General features: G+C 47.5%; 1 protein-coding gene and 1 long non-coding RNA gene across 2 annotated transcripts; both read left to right on the top strand.

Annotated features, from left to right (window-relative positions):
- The first annotated feature begins 2,232 nt into the window (after window positions 1-2,232).
- On the top strand, window positions 2,233-6,531 carry LOC119102541 (40S ribosomal protein S8-like). The gene is made up of 4 exons (XM_037225931.1): window positions 2,233-2,303; window positions 4,309-4,415; window positions 4,926-5,202; window positions 6,250-6,531. Exons 2-4 carry the CDS (start codon window positions 4,384-4,386, stop codon window positions 6,481-6,483), a joined length of 543 nt encoding a protein of 180 aa, XP_037081826.1. The 5' UTR covers window positions 2,233-2,303; window positions 4,309-4,383; the 3' UTR covers window positions 6,484-6,531.
- A 1,720-nt stretch (window positions 6,532-8,251) lies between these two features.
- Window positions 8,252-11,951, top strand: LOC119102542 (uncharacterized). The gene is made up of 9 exons (XR_005094706.1): window positions 8,252-8,318; window positions 8,994-9,052; window positions 9,256-9,320; window positions 9,784-9,824; window positions 10,261-10,310; window positions 10,616-10,656; window positions 10,945-10,994; window positions 11,343-11,390; window positions 11,613-11,951. It is a non-coding gene; the product is annotated as an uncharacterized LOC119102542 (long non-coding RNA).
- Window positions 11,952-13,784: the final 1,833 nt, after the last annotated feature.

The following is a 13,784-nucleotide window of genomic DNA, read 5'->3' as shown; positions in this document are numbered from 1 at the left end:
TTGGAAACGCCCTAAACCAATGAAGAGGGCCCATAAGCATATCGCAAGTGTGTCGGTAGGTTAACTGAGATCTACGTAAAGGGTCCCGGAGTGACCGAGAATACCCCGGCAAGTTAAGATAAGGGGCCCCGGCTATAGCCCACAGAGCCTTTCTGGCGTATGGAAAAAAGCACGTGGAAGGGCCCGTGATAAGGGTGCCCCGGCACGCTAGCAGGAAGGACCCTAACAACAGCGCAGGGCCCCCTGAGCAAGTGCAAAGAAAAAGAAAGCAATGTGGAATGCTCCTGAACTATGGAAATGATCCTACAAGTGTGCATGTAGGTCTCCCAGAAACAGCATGGGCCCCCTAGACAGTGTAATGAGGCCGAACATTTCCAGTTCATAACTTTTCTTACCATTGATTTTTATTTTATTTCTTACAGGCCCTTCACTTTCGCTTACACTGTTCTTTGTCGTCTGGAAGGCCAGATATATCCAGTTTTGTTGCGTCTTGTGTTAAAAAACTGCATCTGTTGGGCCGGCGATGGGCTCCCACAGAGCCATTGGGCTCCTTCGAGGCCCCTTCGGGCCCAAGGGGGGGGGGGCATCTCTGGATCCGGCCCTGACTACGCACACAAGTAGTAGGGCATGAAAATGTTTTAACTGAGCTTTACGAATTAGTGGGGTATAGAATGGACAGCTGTCGTCTCTTTTGTGATAATTGGGCTCGTTTTTCACCACCGCCGCGACGCTGCTGAGGCTCACAATGAATGGCGTTCCGGCTCGGTACGTTGGCCGAACTGGGAATGCTCCGGCTCCATGTTTCTTGGCTGAGGTGCGTGGATGGGCGTGCGGTCTCTGGATATGTTTAAGGCAGTGCCAGGCGGCACCTCGTTTAGAGGTATGACATTCCGGTCAAGAAAGAATAGTCGCGTGTACTCTCAACCAGAATTCCAGCCCCCTGATCTCGTGTTCTTTTAGAGCGTTCTGAAGGTCCTTGCTCAGACTGAGGGACAGACGTGACATCTTCCCACTTTCCGTCAGTGACTGCCAGGACTTGAAGGCAACGAGGTCTCATGGGGAGGGGAGTGAGGTGGGGTGTGGTGGGATGGGGGTGGGGGTGGGGAAGGGGTAGGGCGCAACTTCACTCGTTCGGTCACTCGTTCACGGCCCTGCATGAGGCTGACCAGAAATATGGTGATCGTTGGTATACGACGAGTATGTCAACCATGGAAACCGTGGGTACATATGCTATCTATCTCCAAGCTTTTACTAATTTATTGTAATCTAATGACTTGGCGGCCAAAAACACTTTTGGCTTGATATGTGGGGTGACTTTCTGTGAAAATGTATCACAATTTTAGAGTGGCATTTAATCAAGTTGATACCCTAGTAGCCTTTAATGTTAAACTATAGTTCAGCACTCGTTGCACTTTACCTGTATATGCATTCACACTGAACAATATACAGCATGCAACGCATAGCCGACTCAATACCCACTTCACTCTTAATGCAAGGGGCCACCAACATTTAGACTGGACACTTTCACCAAATTCCTCGGTTAAGTTCCTACTTATTCGTTCCTTAATTTCCTGTGCAAAAACCAACATTTAAACACCTAATCAAAGCAGCGAAAAGCGCTCTTGCTCTATTAGTCTATTCACTGCTCCGATCATTCATTGCTCTATTAGTCTATTGCTCCGAATAGTCTATTCATTTCTTGTACGTCGCCCTCTCTCTGTTTAACACGCTAACTTCGAAATTGAATTTTTCGGCCTCGTGCGCAGTCGCGTGCAGCTCAACGAACCTAAAAAGTGCCGACAGCCTGGGAGCGTATCTTCAATCAAGCATTGGGAAATGATTAAAAATCTACTGGATTAACCGGCTAACCAATTTCAGTTTAACGTCTTTGGCGATTTCAAGGAACAGCTTGAACTTGATATGTTTACTTCTTCAACCTTAAACTGTATGTTGTCTCACCTCTGCTTATTTTCATCGGATTTCTTTCACTGCACGTTACATTCTGAGCAAACTTGTCCTTTTTCAGATTGTTTGCAAAAATTGCAGCACTTTAGGAAGCTCCGCCCATTGTGCCAAATAAGGCACAAGCTCCGGCGTTGGAATAACTCCACATGTGACACAAAAATAGGACTAGGGGATTTTTGGTTTGGCATGTAGCGTTTGAAGTATTTTTTTCAATTTTTATTAATATTTATTAGGTTTTCATCACACTTGATCTTCTTTCTTGAAATGATGAAAAATATTTTTGTTAATTAATGGCAACCCCGCTGGAGGCCTTTTGATTCCGGTGTTGGCCGAGATGGGTGAGAGCAGTGTTTTTGTTGTTGAATTACCCCGGTTTGTGTTCATTAGATGAATGCTGACCGTAATCAGGTCGATGAAATTTTGCTCTACCGACAGAGAAGCTGCCCATTGCGGTTGATTTTTGTTTTTTCACAAAATCGGGCTGTTTCGGGGCGTTGTGAGGCTGTGGCGCGATTCGGTAGCTTGGACGGCACCTGACTGAGCCGCGATTTTTAAAGGCAATTGCTATGGATGTTGTTAGATACCTTGATGCCTTGGTAGTGTAGATGGGCTTCGAGGCAAAACTTGCACCACTCTTGTTCACTGGAGCTGGTCATGGCTGGCTTCTGCTGATCGTTTGCCAGTCTGCCAAGCATGCATCCATCGCACTTCACACATTTGGGACATTACTGTGCTGAATGCTGTGCTCATTTGTGCTTTACTGAGCAAGGGAATATTGTGCAAAAGTAGTTTCTAGAAAGTATGTTTTCAGGGTGTTCTTACCTCTGTCTACATCAGAATTCCTGAGATACATGGCTATCTATGTGCTCAAGTTGGTAGTGACCTGGCACAAAGTACTGAGTTTGGATTCACAGTGTACATCCAAATATTGCAGAAAAGTTGTAGGTATGACACATGTGTTGTGCAGCATGGTTATTTCAGGGTCTGCCTCACTGATTCTAGTCACCTGTTTATGCACAGATAGATTCGCAGGGATGATACTGTATGATTTTTTGTGAGTGGCATGTTGTCCTATTCACCATGCAATGCTTTATGGCCCAAGACTTGATCATGATACAAATAGACACCTGGCTCAGTAAATAAGACCATTCCATGGTGATTTGTGCTATGCAGTGTTGGCATTTATTTTTATTTGCATGTAAGATCATGTAATTTCCCTTTGTTATGATTATTGTTGGTGTCTTACTGTAAAGATGTCTTAAAACCAGTTTTGTCCCATCAGGTTGTTTTGAATGGTGATTGTTGTGTTGCTTGCCCAATATTTTTAGGGGATCTGCAAGCTCCATAGCAAGTACCTGTAACAGGATGTCCCATACAACAGTGGCAAACATAAACCTGACACCAACCTGTACTACCAATTTTTATGATGTTCAGAACCTAAAATTTCTTCAAGCTGCTTATGCAATGGAATCACTGCAATCTGCATTATATTATGCTTGTATTGATGCCCATCATTGACTGGGAACCATCCTTGCATCAAAGTTGGAATTTCTTATTGATTAGGTGGTCATTGATTGGTGGACATAGCAGGAAAGCATGACATTTAGTTAAAAAAACTTGTGTGCTCATATCAAAGCTCATTGAGTGAAGCATCTACCTCTAGATTGAATCACAAATGGTAGGATTGGCTGGAGTTTTTCAGGCAATTGCTATTTGCTCTTGGCTGTGGTGAGCTATGGCCAGTGGTAGTGGCTGCTGTAAATGTTTTGCGTGAATTGAGAGCGATGATGTGCTGTGCTGAGCATCGCAGAATGTTATACATTCAGCTACAGTGTGTGGGTGTGGGTGTGGTACAGTGTCTTAAGTAAGCACAAGCTGTCATATCGTGTGCCCATTGTTTATCCCATGTTCTGACAGAAACAGTGTAGGTTTGTTAACAAATAACACATCCTAGCTGACAGACTTTATGTGTTGGGTTGATGTCTTCAAATGCTACAGTCTTGTGGAGCTGTGTGTTTGAATGCCATCCATATTTTGAGCTAGCACCAGGGGCATTGATACAGTACTTAAATTGTTTAGTGTCAGCTCCATTGGGAAGGGCTATGCTGAGAGAGCTCAGCATTTTAGTCTTAATATGTAAGCAGTAGGCTACCTGTCTGACAAGGGTAGATTGGTTTTATTTGTTCCACTGCTCTTAATTCCTACATGTTTGCCCAGCAAATGCGGTTCTGATGGGAAACACTATGTGGGGGGCAGAGGAATGCTAGCTGATATGTGTGGAGACATTGTTCATTGTCTGTTCATTGTCACACAGATGTTCAAGGTTCTTGATCTTTGTTTCAGGTATCACTCGTAACAATTTGCATAAACGTCGAAAGACTGGGGGGAAACGCCCTGTCACCAGAAAGAAGAGGAAGTATGAGTTGGGACGGCCTGCATCTAACACCAAGGTTAGTGTGGGCCTGGTGTGATGTGGGGTTTGAAATGCAGTGTACTTGAACCAGTTCAGTGGAACTTCCTCAGCTTGAATGAAATATTTGTCATGTCAAGTCATGTGGAAAGACAAAATTCAAGTTTGTTGCACTAGGGTTCCCTTCATCACTTATATCCTGCTTCAGGGCAGTGACAAGTTCACTTGCTATTGAGACTTTATTTGTGATGAGCAACATCAAAGATCTTGATAAGGGTTTTGTTGTAGCAGTATTGTTTGTGAATGTTGGGGAAGCAACAGTAATCAAGTGGCAAGGGATGATTTTGAAGTGGCATATTGTGTGGAAACATCCTGCTTCTTCCTGCCACAGTTTGCATGCTGTGGATCACAGCTATGTAAAGCTTTTTCACTGTTCACTGTTCCCTTAGAATGTAATTGTAATTGGTTCCCATTGTGAACTCCAGGGAAGGAATGTGTTGCTTTTCGGAGTTTTAAAATTTAGTCTGTATCATTGCTTCTTCTTTTCTAGCTGGGTGCAAAGCGCATTCCACACGGTGCGCACACGCGGTGGCAACGTGAAATATCGGGCCTTGCGCCTGGACCACGGCAACTTTGCCTGGGGCTCCGAATCATGCACCCGCAAGACCCGCATCATTGACTGTGTCTACAACTGCACAAACAATGAGCTGGTGCGCACCAAGACCCTGGTGAAGGGCACCATCATCATGGTGGATGCGGGACCCTTCCGTCAGTGGTACGAGTCACACTACGCACTTCCTCTCGGCCGGAAAAAGGGCCAGAAGTTGGTGAGTACTCCGTCGTTAGTATTGACACCACCTTGGGTCATTCTGCTTGTGTTGATGTTTTCATTGTGGTAGATTGTTTGATGGCTGCCATGCTGTTGCCATGTCACAAAGTAATGCCACAAATGGGGCAGTGGTAAGTTGCCAAAAGTCTGTATAGGGCAGCCCGTTTCATACCTGGCCATGCGACAAGGCTGTCATGCTAAGACATTTTATTTCTTGGAAACCTAGCTTGCACCCATATTTAGCTCTGGGTAGCTCTTTTATTTGCTGTTTTCCAAGACAATAGATCTTGCAGGCAGGTCAAGATCAAGAGATCTTGTCACGGCTTATGTGTTTTATGTAACTGGCTCAATATTGAACCCCACTAGGGGAGGTCAAGAGCTGATTTTGCCCTGAAAATTGGAAAATGTTTCATCTCTTCATGCAGTCATTTACTAAACCACACCATATAAAAGTGTGAAGTTGACACAAATCCCTGACACAGGCCCATGTCCAATTTTAAACATTGATATATCAGTATACACACTGACCACATCATTGGTCTGGGCTTTTGTGTTCTGAACATATCTGCCATCCAAAGGCAAAAAGGCCAAAGGATTCATGTAACATTTAAGCCCTTTTAACTTTGGATGGGATACTTGAGGGTGTAGGACTCCGCTGATAAAGCGATGTAGTCCCCGCCGCCTGTCATCGCACACTCGTCTATTGCGGAACGTCGCTCACGTAGTCTGTCCTTTGCCATCGCAGCACATCACCTTGTAGTTTTGATATGAAAACATTGTTATTCAGTAAGTAGAGATGTTAGACATATGTTTGTAGAATCAACATGTATCATGAATTCTGAGGAGATGAAAATATGGGTGCAGGTGTGTATCATGCTGAAGAAATGTCAGGACAAATTTAGGGAGTGACGTCGCCCATTCCCTCTCCCCCCCCCCTCCCCTCCCATATTCTTCAGAGGGAGGGTTAAATATCGTAGCCCACATCAAGTGGATTATTTGCGCGAATAATCAACATATTAAAACTTCGATGTCCCGCCGCTATCAGACTCCTGAGGAGGATGCTGTCCTGAACGCCAAGCGGTCGGCGAAGACTGAGAAGAAGTACCAGGAGCGGCAGAAGGCTGGCAAGGTAGACCCGTCGCTGGAGGAGCAGTTCCACACGGGCCGCCTGTACGCCCGCATCGCCAGCCGGCCCGGACAGTGCGGCCGCTGCGACGGTTACATCCTGGAGGGACGGGAGCTCGAGTTCTACTCCAAGAAAGTGCGGGCCCGAAAGTAGAACCTGTCAGCGACAACGGAAAAAATATACCTGGAAATGGGCGATTCAGAGTCGTTTCATTGATATATACATCTGGGTTTGGGATGGGACACTTTGAAAAGAGGGTACCGTGGCCTAAGGTGAGATAATTGTTTCGACGCCTGTATTCTGGAGAAGCTAGCCTGTGTGTAGGAAAACTGGTTAGCCCACTGTTGGAAATGATGTAAATTTTTGTTACATGAATTTCACGGCCTATGTTCCCTTGAGTACCAATTATTATTATGCTATGGCCATGTGTGGCGGTTCCTGTGTCGCGATGGCGTGGATTACTTTGGCTCCAATCCTGCGTTCACCTTGTAGTTTGGAGCCTTTTTTAGATAACTAAAGTGCTCGCCTTTGCCACGGATGTTGGCGTGAGCATGGTGTATAGCCGTTCCACGGTGATAATGCATGGATGAACATATGCTCTGCAACTGATAATTTGGCCAACATTGCAAGGCGCCTGGCTTTCGGACACCATTGTCCACGAATTGGATGCATACCGAAGTAGGAGAGGTCCCAGGGAAACAGTGTGGTAGATCACCATGCTCTGTTGTGAGCGTGGTGGATGTGTGCTGGTGCCGGCTGTCTGTTTCACCAGGTGGAGTGGATGGAGCGGCCGTGCGTCCTCGGTGTCGAGTTCTGCGAAGGTCGTGGCTGGTCCTTCGATGGCTGCTCTACTCAGCATTCAAATGGTGGGCAAGGGTTTAGGATGCTAACTGCTTCAGCTATTGTGAAATGATGCTTCCATGTGTGCCAACTGATTCTAACGACTCCCAGACATCTCAACTGACTTGTGTCAGAGAAAATGCCATCTGATCATGTTGTTTCAAGCAAATTGGTTTCCTTGGCTTCTGAGCTGCCTTGGCCCCAGTGATCCATGCATTGAATGTGTTCATATAATTTGATTTTTTTATGTTTGTCTCACTTATTTGTGTGCATGGCATGTCCAAATCGGACCATTCAGAATGAAGACATTGTCCAAATTTTCCATTCAATAAATGGGTTGTTACAATTGTCATGGCACAACAGGAACAGCCTCAACATGAGCAGTATGGCACATTTGTACTATGCCTGGTGTGCCACAACCAACAATTTGCAGTTGTTTGTGCTGGAGTGGGGGGGGGGGGGGGGTTGAAACTGCTTATTGTCGTTCTCACGGTTCGCCGATTCCCAGTGACATACCGTACCCATCTGCAACGTGTTTAGCCCACGCAAAGGTTCTTAAGTACTGTGCGTTTGGTTTCAGACGTCCCTTGGCGCGATTGCGGCATATTTTCGTGTGATCGCCGAACCTGAACGGAATCTACGGCCGCATACCATTGAAGGCAAGCATACCGAGCTAGAACGTATTTTTGTGAGCCGTTTGCGTGGTTATCTTGTATCTATCTTGACGTATCTCCGAAGCTCTGCGTGCAAAGACAAAACCACATGTCCCTATGTCAACATTGGAAAACGACGTGCACCATGGTGTCTTGAAGTGGGACGTATCTATTCCTCCCATTGTACCAGATGTATTGTTTTCCCCTCAGAAAAGCTGATGTGGCTTTATTTTGTATGTAGGCTGTTTCACCATCAGCCGCTGGCATGCCTTCGAACCGTCAGTTTGCGTGCGAACTGCAATAGTGCTCTTGTAAATGATGCTTTCATGCGTGTCATCTGATTTCCGATGATCGACGCCTAACATAAACTGACCTGAACTAGCTTCACTTTTGTCAACTATTTTTTCGAACTTCTGACAATCATTTGTTTGCAGGCACTGCCTCCGGGAATCGCGAAAGTTCGATGACGCTATCTTGCGGGAGGGAGGTGACAGAGTAAGTTGACTTCGCTTTCATTGGTGTGAAGTGTTTGGCCGGCCGATTTTTACGGGCTTATCAACAATACCCTGGTCAAGCTACATGTCTGAGAAACCGGAGAGCCCCGTGGCGCCCGCCCCTTGTGCCGGCATGAGAGGCAAGCAACACCACATAGCCTCAGAAACTGAGTGCGTTGTAAGGCCCCAATGACGACGACGCCGGAGAATGTCCAAGATGTATTCATGGATGACGTTTCCATGCGTGTCATCTGGCATCGGCGATCGGTCCATAAGATTTCACGAGCGAAAAGACTGGATATCAAGAGTACGAGCCTGCCTGCATTCTGGTTTAGCCCACCCATTGGCCTCTTAAGGGCTTCGTGTGAAGCCCCATGTGCAAAGACAAAACCACATGCCACAATGCCGGACAATGCAGAAACGCGCACAACACGGTTTCTCGAACTGCGACACGTACGTGTTTGTCCCATTGAACCAAACGTAGCGTTTTCGTGCGGTGAGGGATAACGTGGCCTTTGTTTTGTGTGCAGAACCGGACAGTGTACGTGTAAATGATGCTTTCATGCGTGTCATCTGATTTCCGATGATCGATATCAAAATATAAACTGACTGGAACTCTCCTGCTGACTCAAGAGAACCATTTCTTCAAAACACTGACACAACCATTTATACTTAGGTGTTGCGCCCAGGAATTGGACAACATCAATGATCCTGCTCTTTAGGAGAGAAGTGATGGTGAGTGGACGCAGTTTAAATGTTTGGTGTACTGTATGACTGCGTGCTTTTGATGTAGTCATGGCAAACGCCCAACATTACTCATGATGTTTTCATGCGTGTCATCTGACATCAGTGATCGACTCATTCAATTTTGCTGATGAAAGAGACGTCTGTGGAGATGCCCGTGGTTAGTCAGGATACCCACAAGACTCTGTTTTCAGCACCGGCTTGTGGAGAGGGGAATCCTCGATAGAGCTCCTGTGATGGGAACCTGCAGCTTATTCAGGTATTAGGAGTGTTCTGGGTTAATTGGTGTAGTGTGGCTATTCTGCAAAATCCGTCATTTGTGTTGTCTTTGTCTCCTCTTTTTTCGGAATGGTGCGGTGCATTGCTGTGACGCATTTTGTTGCAATTGCAATTTGGATAGTGTGACTTAGCAGCTAGCAATCATGCATGGATGTCGATAGTGCAGTGGTTATCATGCCTGTGTTACCAATCGTGTGGGAAACCAGAGGTACAGGGCTTGGTGCCCAGCGGTTCCCGCCCTTCGTGCTAAGATAATAGACGGGCAACTCGTAATAGCCCATACAGCCGTGTGCGTCGTAAAGCCCACAATTATTCATGATGAAATGTTTGTAACCATCTTTCGGGGCTGACACCTGATGGATTTTTTCTACTCTGAGCTGTTTATTGGTTTGCCGCAATTGCTGCCAGTCCCCATGTAGTTAGTTGTTCTTTCGTTTTTGCAGGTGTGGAGGACCACGGGATAGAGCAGAACTGTCAAACCAAGGTTGGTACTGAGGTGAATGTCGCTGTTGTACCAGGTGTTGATGGCATGTCGATGTTTGTTATGCTTCCGCTGTGTGCTTTTTTGGATTATCTTTGTTTTTCAACTGGGTCAGTGTACTTTTGTTTGGATTGTTACATGCTCAGGGAAAGTTTGCACTGCTCCCTGAGGCTAGGTTTTCTACCTGCTGACTTCTAGTGGTCTAGCCCTTCCCCCCCCCCCCCCCCTAGTAAAATTGTGATAGGTTAGCAGTGCATGACAGTGTTGCGCGGTCCACAAGCTTGATGTAGGTGTTGATATTCAGCCTTACTGTCACAATGATGAAACCTTTTTACCATCTTTCGGGGCTGATACCTGATGGATAAATACCTGTCTGAGGTGTTGACAATTCCTCATGTCCTGTTTGCTTTTCTTCAATTCACGGGATTTCTCATTTCAGTACCTTGGCAGAAGTGATACACGTTGGACAGGCACCACGCACATAGTAAGGTATGTGTGTTTGAATGCTCCAAATTATTCGTGGCGGAGGTGGCGCGGAAACGCTCCTCTGTTTGCTAAATGCTGGAAGTCCTTTTTTAACATGTAATGCAACTGATTGGTGTCCAGTCGTATCCATGCCTTCTAGATGTTCTGTTCCCTAGTTAGTTGACCCCGGTGCGTTTGTTTAAACGTGATGATTCTCTTTACCATCTTTCGGCTGACTGAATGATGTACCCATATTGTCCTGACGCCCCCTTTTCTTCTCCAGTGTTGTGATGGATTTGAAAATACTGATCATGCACTGCCTCCCGCAGATCGATGTTCTGTCGGTTCTGGATCCTCAACCGTAGTAAAGGTGAGCCAACATCACGCGCGCCTTCCCAGAGGCAGTGCCTTGTTGAATTTTGTTTTTTGTTTGTCCGGCAACTGTCCTCCGGTTGCCAAAAAAGATCATGGTATGTTCCGTTTGGGGGCATTCCACACTTAAACCTGGTAACACGTTCTCGAGGCATGTCATAGATGATGTCAAATCAATTACCATCTTTCGGCTGATCAACAGTGATGGATCAATCTTTGTCTGACGCAATAGTCTTGTCACCCTCAGACACTTACCATATGTGGTAGTAACTCGGTGGTATTTCAGGCTCAACCAGACGCTTAGCAACTTAAGTTCCTGCGGCTGTGCTCTACAAGGTGAGTGGAGATGGTACCGGACGGGTTCGCGTCTAAATGATCACAATATTTCGGTTATTCATGTCCTGCTCCGATTCGACATATGCTGCAAAGAACGTGTGGGTCGATAGTCTGCGTACTGTATCGAAAGGGGTGCCAAATGAGCCAAACGATTTTGTTACTGCATCAAGTGTCGTGATTTTCGTCGTGATCCTTAGCAGCGTTACCAACGCGTGACTGAAATGCTGCGAGTTTATTAACCACCTTTCGTCTGGTCACCAGTGACAGACCAATTCCGCTTTGAAGTCCTCATTGCGTTCCCCGCAGTTGTTCAGCATATCGGGGTATTTACGCTTGATGGTATTTCAGTAACCGGCTCCGACGTGCTGAACATCGACAGCTGCTCGTCGACCTTCGGTCAGTAAGTGGGACGGAGCACTCTTGGCTAGCATATTAACATATGCATTTAACGGCGAGTATATGTACATGATGATCACAAATCCCTGATTCCGCATATGCCGTTCTGGCTGTCGTCGGGATTTCATGAGGGTCTTTTCATAGTTACTCTGATTCTTAGTAAACAGCTGCATCCAGGCGTTAATGTGACAGGTGCCCTAATCGTCCGCCTGTCTGCTCTAGGGTTTAGACGGCGATGGCGAGGCGCATCGATACGGCACAACGGCGCGAAGCCTGGTGGTACCGCAGTGGTGCTGGTACTGGTACTGCAGTGGTCGTCAGGTCCCGGTTCGCGTGCGGACTTGGCCTCGAGTTCCGACCGAGGACCCAACGCATGCTGACGTCCTCGCATTGCGTTCATCCAGCGTGCTTAGGCTTGACATGCGCGCACGGGATACAACGCATACCGCATGCTGTCTTTTCTGTGGTGTAGCGCAAACTGATAATTCCGCGCGGCCGCTGTTTTCTTTGTCCGCGGTGCTCGCTTTATTTGAATTTCCTGAATACACGGCCGCAGACATCGGGCGGTATTTCATGTCTGAAACGGAAACTCGGCAGGCAGGTGCGCTGGGCGGTGAGCGCCCACAAGCGTACGAGAGTAGCCGACACGGATTGGTTACATCGGTATCGGGCTGTCGTCGGTAGTTGTCCCAAGGGGATTTTTCCTCGAAAAGTGCAGAAGGGGGCGTGCCTTTTCCCTCCGCACGTGACGGGCCTTGGGTTGCCGCGGTTTTCATGTGGCAAGCTGGGGAGGCACGGGTCTGGTCGCTGTTGTGGCCCCTTCAGGCCGAAAAACATCTTGGTAAACTACCTTCCCTAGCCGGAAGAATGGGCGACTAGAAACCAGTTCAGAGATTTGATGCCGGTGGTAAGGGCACTCCGGCTCCATATAAATATGAACTTTTGCTAAGTGTATATACCGCTAAAGCCCAATCCGTCGACGACGACGACCATATTGCGTCATTGTTCCCTTTCTGACCAGAATCTGGCGTCGCTGTGGTTGTGCTCCTAGCACGTGAGGCGTACGCGTGCTGGGCGTGAAATGGCCTGGGTCGGGGCACCCCCGAAATGCCATCCATCATGCCGGCGCGCTCCGCGAGGAGTCTAGTTTACGGTAGCAGCCACGCTCGTCTGATGAGGCGTGTGAAGCGCGGCTACCCTCTGTATCATGCGATCTGAACTCCCGCGATTGTGGCGCATGCAACCTCACTATAACGAAGAAGTGAAATAAGCCTTAAGTTCAGTATATATATATATATATATATATATATATATATATATATATATATATATATATATATATATATATAGTTTCGGTGGATCTCAGTAGAGTATTCCAGGCACCACGCATCAGTGTGTGTTACGCGAAAACATTGCCCGCCGAAACCGAAAGCTGTGAATCTCGTTAAGCTAGCCGTGGACCCAGTGGACTGCGGACCCCGCAACTCCCGGCAATGGAATACGTCGCGGCCAGACGGCTCGTATATCGGAACTCTCCCGGGTGTGCGGTCCCTCATTCGCTAGCCAGCGTGGCAGTGGAAACCAAACAGAATTTGTTTTTTATTATCACATTTCTGGATTCGCGCGGTGGTGCCGTGCGTTTGTGCCCATTCAGTGAACGATAATTCAGACTCGAAGTTCTGCCGGTACAATGATGATTTAGGTGTTAGTGCACATGCGTTGGGAATTGGTAACGCAACAACGGTGTGCCAAGCGATGAAACGATGCATCTTTTGGGCGTAGGTTAGCAACTCTTGCTCCGTCACAGAACAGCTTACTTTGAATGATGATGTCTGATGCACGTCTGCTCAGGTGCAGTTGAACTTTCAGGTGTCGGCTATGTTCAGCCGTGAGCGTTGCGAGAACTGCGTTAAGCGCAGCCTTCTAACCTGCTGGATCCTGCTCATCATCACGGACGTTGTATACCTGGGCATCGCCAGCGCCAGCCTGGCCTACTTCGGCGCCTTCAAGCACATCAGCTTCGTCTACTACCGACGCATCAATACCGAAACGCTGGTGGTGGCCGCGCTGGGTAGTGTGACGGGCGTATTCGGCGCTTTCGGCACGGTGCGCGTGTTCCGGCGCGTCGTGTTCGGCGCCATGCTCTCGCTGCTGTCAATGTTCGTACTGCTAGTAGTCGCCGCAATCAGCCTGCGTCAAATGGAGAACCCATTCGCCAAGTACGACACGTCCGTGGCCACATCCGAGGTGATGACCACCGAGATTTCTGAGTACGTTGAGTATGGCGGGCTGTCACCCGGTGCCAACCGTTCGGACGCCCAGCCGACGGGCCTGCTGCACTTCATGAACGTTGGCCAACGCATCTTCCAATGCTGCGGCAAGGTCTCCTACATG

Source organism: Pollicipes pollicipes, unplaced genomic scaffold (assembly GCF_011947565.3).
Source record: "Pollicipes pollicipes isolate AB1234 unplaced genomic scaffold, Ppol_2.1 Scaffold_5724;HRSCAF=6776_pilon_pilon_pilon, whole genome shotgun sequence".
NCBI classification, from domain to species: Eukaryota; Metazoa; Arthropoda; class Thecostraca; order Pollicipedomorpha; family Pollicipedidae; genus Pollicipes; species Pollicipes pollicipes.
This window is presented reverse-complemented; position numbering and strand designations above follow the sequence as displayed.

Coding starts and splice junctions, on each gene's coding strand:
- LOC119102541 (XM_037225931.1), top strand. CDS start 4,384: ATGAGTTGGGACGGCCTGCATCTAACACCAAG. Junction 4,416..4,925: donor GGCCTGCATCTAACACCAAG/GTTAGTGTGGGC, acceptor CTTCTTTTCTAG/CTGGGTGCAAAGCGCATTCC. Junction 5,203..6,249: donor GGAAAAAGGGCCAGAAGTTG/GTGAGTACTCCG, acceptor CGCCGCTATCAG/ACTCCTGAGGAGGATGCTGT.